General features: G+C 41.5%; 1 protein-coding gene across 6 annotated transcripts in view; it reads left to right on the top strand.

Annotated features, from left to right (window-relative positions):
• Nucleotides 1–16708, top strand: part of PLCH1 (phospholipase C eta 1) — a 400513-nt gene extending 383805 nt beyond the window's left edge. For all 6 annotated transcript variants that reach the window (XM_077488115.1, XM_077488116.1, XM_077488114.1 and 3 more), the window contains 2 exons: nt 43–391; nt 14380–16708. In XM_077488115.1, coding sequence (XP_077344241.1) covers nt 43–391; nt 14380–16364 — 2334 coding nt within the window. In that variant the 3' untranslated portion in view covers nt 16365–16708. The remainder of the gene's footprint in view (nt 1–42; nt 392–14379) is intronic.
• The last annotated feature ends 3248 nt before the right edge of the window (nt 16709–19956 follow it).

Below are 19956 nucleotides of genomic sequence, written 5' to 3' on the forward strand. Positions count from 1 at the left end.
AAATATTGTAATGTATTATGTATTGTGTGTGTTTTATCGTAGAATAGGCAATTTATTGGACTTAAAGGGCTTTTCACAAAAAATTCAAAGCACAGTTCTGTGGAGAGCAATGGTCACATAAGAAAACGGTCCATTGGAGACCGAATATTGAGACGTACTGCCAGTGCACCTGCAAAAGGCAGAAAGAAGACCAAGATGGTGTTTCAAGAGTCCACAGAGAGCAGAGACCTTCCATGTGAGGTGTCTGGTGCTAAGGAAAAAGATGCTGTAATAAGGAGAACTTCCAGAAGTTTACAGGCAAGGCCTGTCTCCATGCCAGTGGACAAGTTTGTTCTTGGGGCCTTTGAACCTTCAACATCTAAAGATACCAAATCAAATGATATAAGTTCAGGTAATGTATTGTAACAACACGTTTTTAAATAAATCTTGGTTTAAGAAACCTTTACCAAGAGATATATGTAGGGTGTTACTGCTGAGCTCTTTCTAAATGTGGTTATGCTAATTCTTTGGCTTCAATGCTGTCTAAGGCACTGACCCAAAACAAGTGAGAGATCAGGAGTTCTGACTACACTGATTGAATGCTTGTCCTATGTCTGTGAGAAAGTACTAAAGCCAAAGACAAGTGGCTAGCATTTTAAAAATAAGGCCAGCAATGGTAGCCAGCATTTCTCTTGGGAAATTATTCCTTTAATGAAAATGAAATGAGATCATCAGAATATTGTTATAATTCCCTAAGTGCCTCTATTAACCATTAGCTTTATTTATTGTTTTCCTGTGGATGTGTTTTGTGAGGTGTGATGGAATCACATGTTTCCAAAGTCTGAATTATTTTGGCCATGTTAAGATCAACGATTATATTTTTAAGTTTAATATTAGGTTGGTTTTTAACTATTTTAAGCATTTTTCTAACCTCTGCTGGCATAGGGACACTGTTTTAAAGTTTCTGTACATTAAACAAAAAATGTCTCCTTCTGCCACCTCAGTTCAGAGCTACCAACGGTTGGTGCTTCTGGTATGGGGGAGGATGTGATCTGTCTGACTGGGCTCAGGTCTAGCAGTCAGTTGCTAGTCTGAGTTCTGTCACATGACCAATTGACTGGATTCACCACTCCTCCTAGCATCTGACACCAATCAACACTAGGGATATTAGTGCCTGGCTGTGACATATGTAAAAGTTTTGAAGAAGTGCTGGCAATGTGAGTATAAGGGTTTTGGGGGGAAGCTTTCAAATGAAATGGTCACTTTGCCCAGAATTAGCAAGGTGACAAGGTCTCTGATGCCGCATACACATGACTGGTTTTCCCGTCAGAATAAACTCCGAAGGTTTTACCTGACGGAGTTCTGCTGAAACTGTCTTGCATACACATGATCCCATCAAAGTCCGATCATTAAGACCGTGGTGACGTACAACACGTATGATGGGACTAGAAAAAGGAAGTTCAATAGCCAGTAACCAATAGCCTCCGTCTTTGGTCCATTAGAACAACATACAGGCAAGCAGTTTTCCTGATAGCAATTGGTTCCGTCGGAAATATTTAAAACATGTTTTATTTCTAGATCTGTCAGAATTTTCGTAAAAAAAAGTCAGATGAGGCATAGACATGATCGGAATATACGATGAAAAGATTGCATCTGACGTTTTTGGTCGGACATTCCACTCGTGTGTACGCAGCATAACAGTCATCCGCCCATTCTTTATTTAAGACATCGTGCATATACACATCAAGTTAGAGAAACAGGTTACAAGATGTCAGCATAAATATGTCAGCATAAATTTACAGATGGGACATATAGCATGTAGTCATAGAAATTAAAAGTGCCCCCCCCCTCCTAGAAAGCAGAGGAAGATCAACATCAGTTGTACCCAGCATAACATGTGTTGAGGGGAGTACTTATTGCAATGCACGATGCAAAACCCTAAGTCATCTCGGCAAGTACTGCATATATTACTGCCTAATTATTAGCTTAAAGCCCTTCATCCAGTCTTGGGACTAAAGATAACAAAACATCCAAGTCAGCATAATGTGGAGTTTGTTTTGCATATAAAAAACTTAAACGTGGCCTCCACCCCCTTATAAGTGAGGTGAAGAAGAAAACAAAAGAAAACTTGGGGAACATGTAGCTCAACTTTAAGAGGCATCAATTACATCAAATATGCCTAGAGGTGAGGCTGGAAAAGAAGGGCAGAAAAAAAGATGGGGGAGGGCACAGTTGGGAAGAGGGAAAAACATGAGGGACAGGGAAAGTGGGAAGGCCAGAGAAAACTCTGCACTGACTTTTCCCATCCTCCATCCCCTCAGGAAGAGTAACAGAAAGCTGTCTAGAGACATCAAAGAGTAGGTCCCTGCTGTGTAATGTTAGGGGCTTAAGGTGCCAGATTGGGTTGATTTAGTAAAGGCAAATAGACTGTGCACTTTACAGGTGTACTTGCTCCATAGCTTGGTAAATGAGGTAAACCTTCATTTTGCACCCTATAATGTGCAAGGGAAATAACAAAAACAACATTATTGCTTGCACATGATTGAATGATGAAAGTCAACAGAGCTTCTATTCATTTAGAAAGTTCTGAAGCAACTGTTCTCGGAGCGTGCAACTGCACTTTGCAAAGTGCACAGTGAATTTGCCTTTAGTAAATCAACCCCAATGTACTGAAAAGAGAAGGTGTACACTGTCCATGGCATCCATGTGTCCCTGAATTGATCTTCTCAGTTATAGAGCGAGGCTGTCAGACTTTACATTGATCTCATTTCAATTTAATTTAGCAAACCAGAAACTTAAAGTTGACAGAGAGGTTTGATTCCAAAGATCAGGAATGTATGCCCAGGCCACATTCAACAGATGTAATAGTGTTATTTTAATTGAAGTCACAGAAACGTATTAATAACAAATAACATAGGGGTTTATTTATGAAAGGTAAATCCACTTTGCACTGCAAGTGTACTTAGAAGTGCAGTCGCTGTAGATCTGAGAAGGACATGTAAGTAAAATAAAAAACAGCATTTATGTTTGTACTTGATTGGATGATAAAATCGGCAGAGCTTCCCCTCGTTTCAGATCTTCCCCTCAGATATACAGTGACTGCACTTCCAAAGTGCAAAGTGAATTTGCCTTAGTAAATCAACCTCATAGATTTATACTCATTACTATTATTGAGGTATATTTCTACTGCATTAATCAGTCATCCTAAAGCTGATTTTCTTTGTGATTTATACTAGAAAATTAAAGTAAGTATCTAAATTGTTGCTACAGTATATGTAACACCTTCATTAAAGGGTTAGTTCACCTTTAAAAAAATCCTATGTTTCAGATAAGGGGGCCCCTATTAACAATAAGCACTGTGCAGATTAAAAAAAAAAAAAAGCAGCTCCTTTCATTATCTTTAGTCCCTGCAAAGCTGCGACTTCCGGTTGTAGGTATTTGAAAAGATGCATTTAGATTACCCTTAGACCCCCCTAAAAATAACGCCTGCACAGCGCCTGTGAAGCGCCTCTCCTGTCACTCCAGTGTGAAATCTATATACAAAAAGAGAGACTCAGTGGTAGCTGCTGATTTTTTTTCGGGGGCCCGAGCCCACCCTTTTTTGAAGCCTATTAGAGCCTCTGGCTCTAATCACATGCTTTAAACCTCTCCCGGCACCCTGCATGTAGATCTGGTGACAGACACATGGATAGGGGGGTGGTGCCCATGGGCCCCTAATGGATGGGCCACCACTGGAGAAACTATCCAATCCTGAAAAAAAAAAAGTTTATAGCAACATACATTAATAAAAACAACATACAAATGCCATGCGTTTAAGCGTATACATATGAGAAATCTCATCTAAACATAAATTGTGCAGCATTATGACTGAGACTACCCAAAACTATTCCCTTTTCAATTAGTATGTGGAACAAAAGAACACACACAACATATACAGTAAATTTACCAATAACCCCCCAAATGCAGTTAGTGAAAAAAAAAGGGGAAAATGAAAATCCGGTGTTTAATAACGCTGATCTATCAGTCCTCTTATAACATGGAGGTGTGTGGAGGGGTGAGCGCATATCCTTGTTGTGGGATGTGGTGATTTTAAGAGTTTTTTTTTATTGTATCAGCCTAATGTTCTTTTTTTTTTACACTAATCACTTTTGGAGTATTATTGGTAAAATGTTTACTGTATATGTTGCGTGCGTATGTGTGTGTGTGATTTTTTTTTGCATACTAATAGAACAGTTGAAAAAAGGGAATCGTTTTGGGTAGTCTCATTCATAAGCCCTTGTACACACGGTCGGAGAATCTGTCGGAATGAGTCTTATCGGACCGTGTCGTCAGATAATCCGACTGTGTGTGGTATGCATCGGACTGATTCCGTCCGAATCTCCGTCCGACCCAATTTTCCAACATGTTAGAAATATTTCCCGACCAACTGGGCCGGACGGACCTAATCCGATCATGTGTAGAGCATTTTCATCGGACCAAGTGCCACGCATGCTCAGATCAAATTCCTACATCAAAGCTATTGGCTACTAGCCTGAATGTAGTCCCACCGTAACGAAATTACGTCATCACGTTCTGAAAGATCTGATTTTTCGCCAACTTGGCCCGGCCGTGTGTATGCAACAGTTTCAGACACAATCCGTCGGACTAAATCCGACGGGCAAAATCCGACGGATTTGGTTGGCAAAATCTCCGACCGTGTGTACATGGGCTAACGCTGCACAATTTATGTTTAGATGAGATTTGACAAATGTATACACATAAAGGTAAAATGACTCACAAAAATGGGATATGCAGAACTCAGTTGTGAGTAATTCTTACAACAAAAATATTATGCACATTAAGATGGTCATCAATGTTAGGCATGATTTATGAAGGAATTCGATTTTTAGGTGAACTTACGCTTTAATTATATTTGTGGTATCCATGAGCTCCACTACATATGAACATTATTTACTCAGCTCTTCTACTATGACACACCAGTAGGAACAGGATGAAAAGAGATTTCATTAATGGGAGCACCACAAATGCATGCAATTTTGTCAAAAATATAAAATAATGTCATTTCTAATTTTGCATTAAGAGGCACAGGATCAATGGGAATTCTGAGCGGTATGGGTTATACTGCCACCTACAGGAAAATTAGACACTAGCAACACAAAATGTTTAGTCACCCCATATAATCCTTCCCACTTTCATCACGCTTTGTTTTTTTTCTAGTATCCTAAGAAAAAATATATGTTTTTTCCTCAGAGAAAAACAAAAATAATTTTTTTCCTTTGTTATCCAAACATTTTCCCACTTTCTCCCTTTGTAGTTTTCCAGGTGGTCTTATCCTTGTCGCTGCCTTAGACACCATGCCGAAACCTCAAACACACAGGCTTCGTTTGTAATGTGGCCTTTGGGCATCGGGTTCTCCAACACCCAATGCCAGTAAGCCACAGAATGCTTTACAGTTCCAGTTTTGTGATATACATCCTGTCCTCAAATGTCCCGTCATATTTCTATGGAATATGCCAACTGGAGGGCCAAAGACTGTTTGGAATGTGGTCTTCTCACTGGGGCCTGCAAAAGCACGTTCCATTACCTTGCTGATGTCTCTGTTCGCTGCAGTTCACCCTGCAGACTGCTGCTGTGAAAAGTTTGGGGGCTTTGCCCCCCTTTCCTGTAGAGCCTGGGATATTTACTTTGCCTTTTGGTTTTATCTCCCTGCTCATTGTGGTCCTAGCCATTTCTTGCCTTAAAGTGGAAGTATGGGCAAAAAGATTTTTGGCCATTTGCATAGTAAAAGTAAATGGTCTCCAAAAAAGTTTGCCTTACCTCCACCTGCTTGTTTTAACTTTTAATTTCAGTTAGTCTGCACTTCCCTGTAAGTCTGGTGCTGGGACTTTTTGGGAGCTATTCTGATCTGAGCACAGGTATATCTAGTTTCTATGACACTGGGGCTTTTGTCGTTCCTACTGCAGTACAGATATAACAGGATGCCACTCACTTTGCACAATCTTCATTCATAAAAAGCCTTGCATACTTTTCACTAAATGCAAGACGTTCTTTGATTGGCAGAGGGAGATCATGATGCTCATCTACATCTCCTCCTTTCAGAGAATGCTTTGCATTCAATGGAACTACAAATCTTAGTGTTAGACACTTGTCACTGAAAGGGAGTGCAGGATAAATAAACGTTTTAGCAAATGCTGTAGCAGCCAGAAATGGGGCACTCTTAATTTTTATTTTATTCTTTACTGTAAACATAGAAAAACATGTTTTTGGCCATACTTTGGCTTTAACACGACCCTTACCATTCATATTGAGGAAATTACAGTGTGTAACCCTTTTGCTGCTTTTTCTGCCAGTGGTTTAGGAAATGCAAAATTTCAGTAAAAAAATATACTAAAGTTAAACTTAGGGCACACAAGGTGCAATAAATTAGTCACATTTTTGGTAAAATATAAAAGATGAAGTTGAGCTGAGGAAATAGAAACCCAACATGTCAAACCTTAAAATTGCGTGCACCTGTGAAACAGCAGCAAACTTTTGTACCCTAATTTTTTCATAGGCAATATTTTAAAAGCCCTGACAGATCATCAGTTTAGAGTTAACTATGAATAATGGGCCTAGAATTTTTGCTCTTGCTCCAGCCTGCACGGCGATGTGTAGTCATTTTCATGCATAGGCACCCAATTACATTCATATGTGCGTGTATGTGGGGGTGAGGTGGCTCAAATATTTTCTTGGGGGAGATTTTAAGTCTTTAGGAACTTTAATTTTTCACACTTTTTTAGTTTTATTATTTTACTAAACTTTTTTTCATCCTATACATGACAAAAAGTCCCCCATGTGATGCATTTTTGGTGACAGGTTCTAGTTAATGAGACTTCAGAGGTCTAAAAGACCTGTCCTGCAGTGAAATGCCTCTTTAGTACTCCTTTGAACAGCTTTATTGAAGCTTTACAAATGCCACTACAGAAAAATGTACCCTTTTACACAAGCAAAAGGAAATGTAAGGCTCACACTGCAAAACTTTTTTTGGAACTAAAGCCGCGTACACACGGGGCGGACTGTCTGGCCAACTTAGTCCGTCAGACAATCCGACGGACAGTCCGTCATACTTTCGAATGAACGGACTTGCCCACACACGGCACTTTTTGAGCGGACTAATACGGCGTACTAAGTCCGCCATACTATCCGCCCTACTTTTGAAATGAACGGACTCGCCCACACACGGAGGAAAGTCCGCTCATTTCGAGTGCGTCTCCAGGTAGGCGGGGCCCGCGAAGGAGACGTCGCTGGCCCCGCCGCCTGGAATGCACTTAAAGGGGAACCCAAACGGCGAAAAAAAATCGGCGTGGGGGTCCCCCCAAGTCCACAACAGACCCTTGTCCGAGCACGCTACCTGGCCGGCCAGGAAAGGGGGGCGAGCGAGCGCCCCCCCTCCTGAGCCGTACCAGGCCGCGTGCCCTCAACATGGGGGGGTGCCTTGGGGAAGGGGGGGCCGCGCAGCCCCCCCACCCCAAAGCACCTTGTCCCCATGTTTATGAGGACAAGGGCCTCTTCCCGACAACCCTGGCCGTTGGTTGTCGGGGTCTGCGGGCGGGGGGCTTATCGGAATCCGGGAGCCCCCTTTAATAAGGGGGCCCCCAGATACCGGCCCCCCCACCCTATGTGAATGAGTATGGGGTACAATGTACCCCTACCCATTCACCTGTAAAATAAAAGTACCAAAAAAAACACAACACACGAGATGAAATACTTTATTGCACAGCTCCGGGGGTCTTCCGTCTTCGGGGGTCTTCTCGCCGGACTCCTCCGCTATCTTCTTGTAGCTCTTTTGCTAGCGGAGGAGTCCGGCTTTCTTCCTCGCCCCTGGCCTCTTCTCCCGACTTCGGGGGTTTTGTCCCCCTCTTCGGTTCTTCTGCTGGGCCACCGCGCCTTCTTATAGCTCTTTTACAGGCGGTGGCCCGGTCTTCTGTCGCCGCCGTCGCCGCCGCCGCCTTCCGTTCTTCTTCTTCTTCTTCTTCTTCTTCTTCTCCAGGAGATGTTGCCTCGACGATCTCTCCGGCCGGAATGCCAGGGACGCACTGCGCGGCCACTTATATAGGGACAACGGGGCGGTGTCACATGGCTTTATGTCACATGGGTTGGTGTCACATGGTGACCCCGCCCCCTTACGATGTCATAGTCCCCATGTGACATCAACCCATGTGACCAACCCATGTGACATAAAGCCATGTGACACCGCCCCATTGTCCCTATATAAGTGGCCGCGCAGTGCGTCCCTGGCATTCCGGCCGGAGAGATCGTCGAGGCAACATCTCCTGGAGAAGAAGAAGAAGAAGAAGAACGGAAGGCGGCGGCGACGGTGGTGGCCCGGCAGAAGAACCGAAGAGGGGGACAAGACCCCCGAAGTCGGGAGAAGAGGCCGGCGGCGAGGAAGAAAGCCGGACTCCTCCGCTAGCAAAAGAGCTACAAAAAGATAGCGGAGGAGTCCGGCGAGAAGACCCCCGAAGACGGAAGACCCCCGGAGCTGTGCAATAAAGTATTTTATCTTGTGTGTTGTGTTTTTTTTGGTACTTTTATTTTACAGGTGAATGGGTAGGGGTACATTGTACCCCATACTCATTCACATAGGGTGGGGGGCCGGTATCCGGGGGCCCCCTTATTAAAGGGGGCTCCCGGATTCCGATAAGCCCCCCGCCCGCAGACCCCGACAACCAACGGCCAGGGTTGTCGGTAAGAGGCCCTTGTCCTCATCAACATGGGGACAAGGTGCTTTGGGGTGGGGGGGCCGCGCGGCCCCCCCTTCCCCAAGGCACCCCCCCATGTTGAGGGCACGCGGCCTGGTACGGCTCAGGAGGGGGGGGGCGCTCGCTTGCCCCCCTTTCCTGGCCGGCCGGGTAGCGTGCTCGGACAAGGGTCTGTTGTGGACTTGGGGGGACCCCACGCAGATTTTTTTCGGCGTTAGGGTTCCCCTTTAAGTCCATACCAGGCGGCGGGGCCAGCGACGTCTCCTTCGCGGGCCCCGCCTACCTGGATACCCGCTCGAAATGAGCGGACTTTTCTCCGGGCGGGAAGAGTCTGCTCATTTCAAAAGTACGGCGGACTGGCACACACACGGGCGGATTGTCCGCCGAAATGCGAGTCCGACGGACAGTATTACGGAAATTCCGAAATACTTAGTCCGCCAGACTGCACGCTGAAAAAGTCCGCTGAAGCCCACACACGAGCGGACTGTCCGCTGAAATGTGTTTCGGCGGACTAAGTAGGCCAGACAGTCCGCCCGTGTGTACGCGGCTTAAGAAGAATTCCTTTTAGTTTCTGTCAGAGCGCTTAGCCCAAGTCCACGTTCGGGAGTTAGTTCCCTTGTAAACTTTGGACGCTGAAACCTTCCAATCCTCCAGCAAGTTCTCTTCAAAATAGGGGAAACTCCCACTTCCATAAGTTTTACTACTGTTACAATTTCAGATAGTCTCAAACTTTCTATGTTTCACTTCCAAAAGTTGGGAGATGTCTGTTAACCCCTGCAACCTTCTGGGCCGAAATCAGTTGCATGGGTGTTGGTGAATACCTTTTGTACAGGGTGTCACTCACATACAGCATATCCACCTGTACATCCACCTGTAACTCAATGGGATCTCAACCTGGCTCTGTTGGCTCTTCAAAAACAAAGAGATATTAATCTGTGTACTCCTACTCACAAGGTAGCCTTTACCATTGCCATCATCTCTATGAGGCCATTTGGGTCATTGTCATGCCAGGAATCGTTTACACAGGCACAACATTGTCTTGAGGCCTTGGACCATCTTTCTCCCCAAGATAGTTTCTCTCTATTCTTTCTCTAACTGGGACATTGTGGGACATTGTGCTTTCATTTATCCACTCAAGCACATCCCAAGGAGATATCTCTCCTTTACTGGTAGTACAATCTGTTGGATTTTATCTCTCTCATATGGCTGCTTTTAGACTGACATATTTTGCCATTTCTTGGGTTTCCTGTAAGGCAGTGGTCCCCAACCTTTTTGGCACCGGGGACCGGCTGTGTGGCTGAAAATTGTGCCAAGGACCAGAGGGGGGGTCACGATTTTTCACGGGCAATGGCTGGTGTTAGTGATTCAATCATCACGGCACCATGCTTGATATGGTGTTGGGGTGATCGAAGCGCATTATTTCAATTTTTACACTGCAGTAATAAATTAAATAGTTCAACTCGCCATACTGTAGAATCAGTCGGAGCCCTGAGTGTGTCACTTACCACTGTCGCCTGCTGCTAAATGTGCCTAGTCACCTGCCACACTGCCTGCCACAAGATGTGGATTGCCACCTGCCACGTTGCCTGTCACCAGATGCGGAGAGAGTGGAGCGCCCCTTGTGGTATGTCAGGCAGACAGCTGAGGGGGTGAACTACAAGTCCCAGCACACCTCACCTGTACTTCCACACACAGCTCACCTGTCACTGATGATGTCACATCTCTGTGGGAACGCCCCTCTGGATGTTGCAGGGTGTCTCTCTCCTCATGCTGCAATTGGTCTCATCAGGCAGAGGGAGGGTCCGGGACTCCTTCGGCTCTGTCTCTGGCTCCACCCTTCTGCCATCCCTGATTAGCTGTCTGGGGGCAGGCAATTTGCGCCGCTGAACAAGGAATCCTGTTTCCACACACCGAGGAGCCAGGGGAGAGCGGCAATGCAGGGCAGGCAGTATGAGATGATGTCATCTCTCTGCTCCCTGCTGCACCTCCGACAGACTGGCTTTGAGGGCGGAAGAGCGGTGATGCAGAGGGGGCGGAGAGAGATGATATCATCTCTACTTGCTCGCCCGCTCGCTTCTTCCATCTACCCAGCGCTCTCATGCCGGTAGCCCAGCATGTGTCTTGCGGCCGACCTGCAGAAGGGCCAGGGCCCGGTAGTGGGCCGAGGATCGGGGGTTGATGACCCCTGCTGTAAGGGACTACCTGCCTCTCATTCTACCTTTTCTTAAGGACAAGGTATCACCTTGTCAAGGTGCACTAGATCAGTACGCACCTCTAAGGCTTTTTAGCATGAGGCAAATTTTCAAGGCTGGTCTTCGATTCCTACATTCTCTAAGTTTTACCAGTTGGATGTTCAGACCTCACCTGATGCCATTTTCAGATGTAAGGTCCTGCAGGAGGCTCTTTGAGCTGCAAGTAGCTCCTAGGTTTGCTCTGTTGTAGTGGGCTTGTTAGTGTTTTGTTTGCTGTGTTGCCCACCCCTCTGTTCTATACATCTCAGAATTCCTTCTGACCCTGTATTCATTAGGGACACAGATCTCACTATCTGTTTTATGATCTTTTTTTTTTACTGTTTTTGCACAAATCTTAAACATGATGGAAGTGAGAGGGATTATACTGGCTAACTGTTTTGTTGTTGCCAGTGCCCAACTCTCTTGTAGGTGGCAGTATAATTCATATATCTTAGAATTCCTTCTGCCACTGCGTCCCTAATGAACTCCAAGAAAATGATTTTACGGTAAGTCAAAAATCCTATTTTAGTTCTATTTCTGCAAACTGATCTATAACAAAGCTAGAATACATTGTGTTCAACTGATTTCTGATTTTAACAGAATTGTTTTGTTATGTTTTTTAGTACAATTCTAACTAGGAAACTACTAAAGGTAAAAAAAAAAAAATGTATCCAGTGTGGTATTTCATTACCATCACTTCCAGTAATATTACATCACATGCTGGATGTAATATCATTATTCCGAAATCTTAAGTGGTTTCAAAATGGTGTAATTGTGCCTTCATTTCATACCAAAAGTTGTCTGCACAGTGCACAAGAACTCCATAATTATGTCCTTGCACTTTTTCACATCATTCATGTGTATGTGTATTCCAGTGAACCAGGAACCAGCAAAACAAAAACAAGTTTATATACTATATTACAAAATTAACATGATCAAATATGTATGTGAATATTTTAGAAGGATACAGTAGAAATGAATATGCTAATACAATTTTTATTTGGTTGATACATTTATACATTCATGAACTTCCTACTGGGATTCTAATTGTTAAGTGGGGGGCAGTGATTGTAGCAGAATAGGGCTTGGGGCTAATCTCTATATTTAATTAAAAAAAATATAGGTAAAAATGATAAAAGTATAGAAGAGCAAGCATGTAAAATTGGGAAAATAGTATCAAACATTACTTTTAAATAGAATTGTGCCCAGGCTATGGTCCTTCAATATTTACATAAGCTTTGAGACAAGTCTGCTGTGACCTCTGCAGCTAAAGACACCGTGGGGTTAATTTACTAAAACCGGAAAGTGAAAAATCTGGTGCAGCTCTGCATAGAAACAAATTAGCTTCCAGGTTGTATTGTCAAAGCTTAATTGAACAAGCTGAAGTTAGAGCTGATTGTCTACCATGCACAGTTGCACCAGATTCTGAGTGCTCTTGTTTTAGTTAATTAACCTTTCTGGGTAATTTTATCCTTAAAGTTCACAAACGTTAACCTCTGTGCACCTACTATTGCTTAGCTGGAGTGCAATTTCCTGATAGCGATTTTAAAGTTGCAAAGCACACACACCTGAATGGGCTGTCCTATGTGCATTTGTCACTCCAAAGCAGCCCAGGGACCAAATTTTGGCCCTGAGCCAGGCGTGATTTTACAAGCGTGTTTTTCTGCAATTACAGTCGTGGCAAAATTGCACCACATTTGGGGTGCTATTTAGGATGAATTACACCAAAATGCACATTGCTTGTTTTGTTTCAATTTGGAATTTGGGGTCTTAGATATTAGAAGGCTGGCAAACTGCCAGCTCAGTCCTGGAAGAGGTGGAAAACAATGAGCTATGTTGCTGAAACGAAAGTGAAAGTGTTGTCTGCTGCATAATTTTAGGATGTATTACTCAACAGTGTCTGTTGCTGCAAAGGTCAGTGAGGGATTGTTTTAAAGCCTATTTATGTTCTTAAAAATATGTAAATACTTAAATGTCTATACATTAGCCACAGTTCTTCTTTAACCATATTTTTACCAGGGCAATTAAAAGAAAATGTTAAAAATCTGCTAGAATAATTTTAAACCCCCAAACAAGTATATCTTTTCTGAAAGCAGAGACCCTGGAGAATAAAATAGTGACAGTTGCAATTTTCTATGTTGCACGATATTTGCTCAGCTATTCATTAAATCCACATTTTTAGGGGGAAAAAAATCAAAAAATGTACCTAATTTTTGGTCAAATATAAAAGATTAGGTAATGACAGTTAAAAACATACCCAACACGTCAAGCCTTAAAGTTATATTAAAGCCTTGATTTTTTTTTTTCTAAAAATAACAAACATGTTATACTTACCTGCTCTGTGCAAATCCAATCAGGAGTGTGAGTCCCCTGAGAGACAAGGCTCTCATGGACATTGCTGGATCAAGAGGGGGCTCAGGTAAGTATTAGGGGGTCCTGGGGGAGGGGGTGCTGCTGCTCATGGAAGGTTTTTTACCTTCATGCATAGAATAAAAAACCTTGTGCCTTTACAACCACTTTAAAGCTGGGCGCACCTGTGAAAAACTATGGTACACAAAATTCTCCATTTGCAATGCCTTAAAAGTCTTCACAAATGACCACTTTGGAGTTAACCGTAAATTATGACCCTGGAATTATTTATTCCTATGCTGCATGCTGCTCATTTGCATTGGGAAGTGCTTTAAAATGTTTCTTCTTTTTTTTTTTTTTTTTTATTTAACATGCCCCCCTATGTAATAGCAATTGGCAGGTGACATGCCCTCTTATGAAGACACAAGGGGGCTTCAAAATCAGCTAATCAAGCTCAGATTGGGCTTGATTATCTGCACCTTCGGGTAGAATAGCCAGGAAATGACAATTGTGAGCCCCGAAGTGACATGACATAATTGTTATTAGTTGCGAGATCTCCTTCTTCTCTCAACGCTCCAGCAGTTTCCTGCAGTCCTGGGTTCCCTGGAGGAGTGGGAGAGCCTGGAAACCACCATGGATGCTGCTAATGGGGATATGCACCTTCAGAGCCTGAAAAAGTGGAACTAGGAGGATTACTTTTAGCTTAAAGCAACTTTAAAATTCGATATTAAAAAAAATTGATGAGCTTACTTTAATTCCTTGAATAGCAGGATGTTTATTAACATAACTTGGTAGACAAGGGGTTAACCTAAACTAGGCAATGGCAATTTTATCTCAAAATACATTCTTGTATTTCAACTTTAACAAAAATCAGCAGACTGTCCAACAAGATTACAATTTTATTTAATTATTATTCTATGTATATTTGTAGGAAGACTTGCATACATATTTGCAAATGTTATGGATATATTTAAATATACAATGATTGGCATTTAGATATACTGGTCCTGTTAATAGGCTTTATTGTGATGATATGTAAAATAACACTTATTACTTTTATCGTTTTCTTCAATAAATAGGGAAGAAGGAATGTAAGAGCCAAGTCAAACCACTGATGGAAGAACCAATACTTGAAAAATCCCAGAATCTTGCATGTCTTCCCATAGATCAATATCAGGCAAACACCACAGCCAATGGAAATATTATACATAAAAAATGGAAAAGCTTACACTTAGACTATGGAAAGTATAATGATGATGATGTCAGGGAATTTAATGATACTTATACCAGTGAATCAGAAGAGGAAAAGGATGATGTCAAACAGATGGGATCCATTATGGAGGATTCCAAACCAAATTCGTTATCAAATTCAGATCCTCAAGCTGAGTTTTTAACCAAAACAGTAGCAATCGATGTAAAGGAAAGTCCATCTATTAATAATGCATCAATTACCATCTGCAGTGATGTCAATAATTTACAGACCACTGCAGCTATATTAGAAAATGATATCTCTCAAATAATAAATGAGGTTCCTTCTGTAAATGAGAGTGATCTTGGCAGCTCAATCTCTGCTCTGATTGGGCAGTGTGATGTCACTGATGATGGAACTAGTTTGTCTCCTGTCTCCACTTTAAATGGCACCAATAATAATCTACAGTGTTCTGGGTATTCACAAATGATCACACCTTCTGTTTCAACACCTAAAAAGCTTTGTCCTGGTTCAACCCATGTGGACAGATTGTTACACTCCAAAACTGACACAACTATTTTCTCTAGCTCAGAGACAACAGAATATTCAGTGTACACAATAATTAATGAGGAAAACATGTTTTCAGAAACTGGCAACATGTTAATGGATGCAAACACTGTCAACGCAGAGAACAGAATACAATGTGAATCAAGAAATTCTCTGTGCAAACCACCATATCCTGAATTAAAGCCAAAGCCTGCAAAAGTGTTGTATCCTGAGATAAAGCCTAAGCCTTCAAGGACTCAAATAGAAAGTAGGGGAGGTCTGCTGAACCATAATTCAGTTTGCCATTCAGACAATCCACACAATAAAATTCCTACAGTGCAACCCATAATTCTCTCCAAAAGTGGTCCATCTGTTCAAAAAGAATCTCAGGGTGTGTCACACAGTTTGCAAGATAAAGACCTGAATTATAGATCTTCCTTGTCTTGCCAATATAATCACAGCAGTGATAGCAACTTAAAGAAAATGTACCAAGCACAGACACCAAATATCAATGTCAGCAAACAGGGTATCGGTAATACGTACAATGGACAAAAGCAAAAACAAGTCATCCAGTTAAATCAGCATAAAGACCATGGTCAATACCCAACCACAGAAGTTTTAAAAGGTCATGAGTACGGTGCCCATAGAGGCAGCTTCCATATCCCACACTTACAGAAACTTCCCATTTGTTCAGACCAAGTAACCAATCAATCAAGTCCATGCAAATCAAAGAGTCTTGGAGATCTGACTTCAGAGGACATATCTTGCAATTTTGACAGCAAGTACAAGCGAATAAATAGGGGCTTCCTTTTATCAGGCAATGCCCAGGATACAAATTGTTTTGCAAAAACTAGACACCAGTCAACAGATGCATTGACTGAACAGTTGAGGAAACTGGTGTCTTATGACCAGGAAGACTGTAATAAAACACCATACTGTGAAGAAGATGAATGGGACAAACCGAAACTTCTAACTCGGAAGCTATCATCAAGAAGCCAAAGTAGAGTGAGAAACATTGCAAACCGTGCCAAGGAAAGACAGGAAGCCAATAAGTTAAAACAAGTCAACCAGATTCCAAATGGTGTAGTTCTGCGGAACAGACCACCAACCTCCACTCAGCCTGTAAACAGACATTCCACTGGCTCTTATATAGCAGGGTACTGCAGTAACTTTAATTTGGATAGCCTGGAGGGCAGAGGTATACCAGAAGGTGCATGTTCTTCTCAAACTTATGGACACAGTGATCTGTTTTCTAGAGATCGTTTCACTTATCAGACTGAGCCATGCAATACTGATGAACCAGAAATATATTTCCTACTAAGATTGTAAATTGTATATAACTGTTAATGTAATGTTGTTTACAAGATGTTTTATTAGAATATGAACTCTTAAATTATATAGCGATAAGATTTTTTTCTCCATTAACAGCTTAGTCTTCCTTTAGTTTTTAAACTGCCAATATCATCATCAATTCTGTAAATATATTATTGGACTCTTTTTTTTTTTTTTCATTTTGTTTTTAATTCTAAAGTAAACATGGGTATAACCAGGGAAATAAGTGCATGCAAACATGACAACGTTCAGTGTAAAATGCATGTACATTATAAAGAAGCGTTCTTATAAATTTGCACACATCAGCAAAATATATTGGAATAAAATACAGATTTCCCTAATTCTGTGTATTTTTGTGTTTATATTGAAATACTGTGTACACACATTTTCATCTTTCATACCGGATGGTGGTTGAAACGCGGGTATTCCTGGACGGTCTGGTTTTGATAGCTCTGCAACAGGAATTTACAGTTTCTTTATACTATATATTTTCTTTATTATGTTCTGGACTTAAAAACTAAATTAAAGTAGAACTATAAGGTAAACTTAAAAAAAAAAAATTAAAAAAAAAATTGAATAAAGTAAGGGAGGCTCAAACCCCTGTCTATTTCTTTATTTTTTGCCATTTGTGACTGATTGAGATTTCCCTTCACTTCCTGTCCCAGAGCCAAAATGGGAAGTGATAGTGAAATCCCTGTAAATTAGGGGAAATTCCTTGGGGACCCCCAGGTCACCAAAACTAGTGTTCCCTTTGGAATATTTACCCCTTTTCCAAAATTCCCAACAGGTGGGATTTTATTTAACTTTCATTTTCAATGATAATGGTAAACAGCACAAATGGAGAGGGTGAATCTCCATAACAGGGGTGCAGACAGCAATACAATCTAACAGGTGTTCTAATCCCTCTCCAATCTATCCAAAACTAAAAAAAAAAAAAAAAGGTTTTGCCTTTAGTTGTACTTCAGGTAAATATGAAATATTATATATTTAATATTTACAGAAAGACATGTGACATATATACTTGACTAACCAAAAATGAGTGGGAAGGAGAATGCTGAAAGGATGATTGCTTTGGCACATATAATCTGAGTCCTTTATGGCAAGTCTGTTATCTTTGGAGCATGCAATATCCTCCCCATATATGTGTCTTCTGCAATGCCTTGTTTGTTGATAGGTGGTGTCAGAAAGGTGGTAATCATGCATATCTACAAAGAAAAGTGCTAGGGTGAAGTGTAAATGTTCTATCCCTTATCGCATAGGAGCTATATGCCATCCTTGGGGGTTTCTCATTTCTGTATGGCAGGGAGAGCAGCAATTTCCACTAACGCTAGAGTGTTAAATACCCGCTTGAGTTATACACATACATTTTATGAATAGGTTTTTCTTCCACATGGTTCACATTTCAGTTTAGAACCAAAGGAACCCATACCAAGCGGTAAGGAGCATCTGTTTATTTGAATCTGTACTAGTAAACTCGAAGTCTAAGTTTTCTATTTCATTTAGTAGGACCTATTTTCCATTTGGTATTACATTACAATACATGATCCAAAAAAAAGTAGGTGAACAGACGGTGACACGTTTACATAATTATAACAAGCTTTTTGAAATACTTACCTTAGGCCAGTCTATGACAAAAAATGAAAGAACAGTAAAGTAAGCACTTACAGTTTGAACTGAATGATATCTAAAGTCAACCCAGCATCAGACATGTTTTTACTGTTAAGTGAATGTCAGAATGTACTGTATGCTAATATGCAAGTCTTATAGGTGCCTCTCACAGAGATCACACTACCCCCCCCCCCCTCATTCCCCGACAATGTTTTCATGTGCATTTCTCTATTGAAAGACAGTGCCCTCTGTCTCCAGGTAAGCATATGATGTCTAGACTGCAATGCTTACACAGAGATGATACAGTCACCTAAATCCTGGTATCAGTTCAGTTATTGGCTAAGTTCACAAAGGTCTGAGTGGTTACACGCAATTAGAGCCTCTGATTGACACTGGACAAAGACATAGTGCGGCTAGGGTTGACGTTTCTGACTGCACTCAAATTGTCTGCAGCTAATCAGTCAGTTTGTGTATGGCCATATATATTGTTGCTGCATCCAAATGTGGTATTTAGCTACTCCTGAATGCAGAAAACTATCCTCTGCTAAACTGCCGTGCAAATGTAGCCTTAAACTGGCCAAAGATGGATCAAAATTTGCGGGTTCAACAGAGACCAGACAAATTTCAATTCATTTATGGCCATTGCTGCTCGACAGAAGTCGATCTAACAATCAACTTATGTTAAACATGAATGTTAGAAAATTTGCTGCAGCTGGAGTTGCAGCAAATCGACTGCAACACTGATCAGTGTATTCTGACAGCATAGAAGTCTCTGCTGTCAGAATATAACAGCACAGCGGGGAGAATTCCTCCAATCACCTAATTTGTGTGGAAGGGGGAACCCCATGTTTTTTTCTATTAAACCTGCTGGTTGAGTGAAATGGGCAGCCTTGCGGTTTGATCTATGGAGTAGAGTAGACTTGGAACATCATCTCAGCCAAGGCAAAGTCACTTAATCAGGTATCTATGCACAATTTTATAGTTATTGAAACAATTGCCATGTAAATAGACTACTCAATAAAGATGAGTAGAAAGGCTGTAATACCTATCTTTCTTGGAGAAAATATTGTTAAATCTATTTTCAGTATCCTTCACATAGCCGATAAGCTAGTCTAAGGAGAGGATCATTGAGTCTAGACTCTTATCCTTCTGACATGCTAGCCACACACATAATATAATTGTTCAGTATAACAATCTATTTCATGAAAGAATCATTTTCAGTAAATGGGAGTTTTCAAACAGCAAAAAAACATTTTCATAAAAGAAACGATTGACCCTAATGGAAAATCTTTTTGCACTCATCCAATTTTTTTCAGCACATAAAATAATCGTATTTGAGGGAAAAACTGATTTATGTTTGATCGTTTATTATTATGTTTGTGTTTAGTATTAATCAGAGATCACCTGACTAAATACCTAGGCTTTTGACTATGTAAGTAGCACCATAGAGAAACTGGAGCTGTATTTTCACCAGGAAAAGTAAGTATTTCATCTCTCCCATTATTCTTTCTTGATGCCTGCAAATGTGTTAGCTTTTACTTTACTTTTATGTCACCATTTTATGTTACCATGTCACAAAGCACACATCATCTCAAACTGTTTTTTTGAACATGATAAAGAGTTCACTGTACACCATTGGCCTCCACAGTCACCAGATATTAAATAAAACACCTTTGGGATATGGTTTGGTCTTGTTGGCTCATTCAAGGGTAGGTATTTGTGCTAGTAGTTGCTCTGTGATGGCATTGTGTTTCCTTTTCTCGTGGGCTCCCAGTTTGATAAGACATGCCTTATGTGCATTCCATAAGGTAGTAGGATTAGTCACAGATCCCGTAGTGGTCAAAAAGTAGTTTTCAATTTCGGAGGCAGCATGTTTCTGGTGGCAAGGGTTAGAGATGAGAAAAGCGTTAACTCTTCAAGAAGTCTGGGGTGTGGTCTGACCACATAATAATGCCAATTTGCATGTCTTGAACTGACTGAA

This window comes from Lithobates pipiens, unplaced genomic scaffold, assembly GCF_037356315.1.
Source record: "Lithobates pipiens isolate NorthernLeopardFrog02 unplaced genomic scaffold, aLitPip1_a1.2 Scaffold_18, whole genome shotgun sequence".
NCBI lineage: Eukaryota > Metazoa > Chordata > Amphibia > Anura > Ranidae > Lithobates > Lithobates pipiens.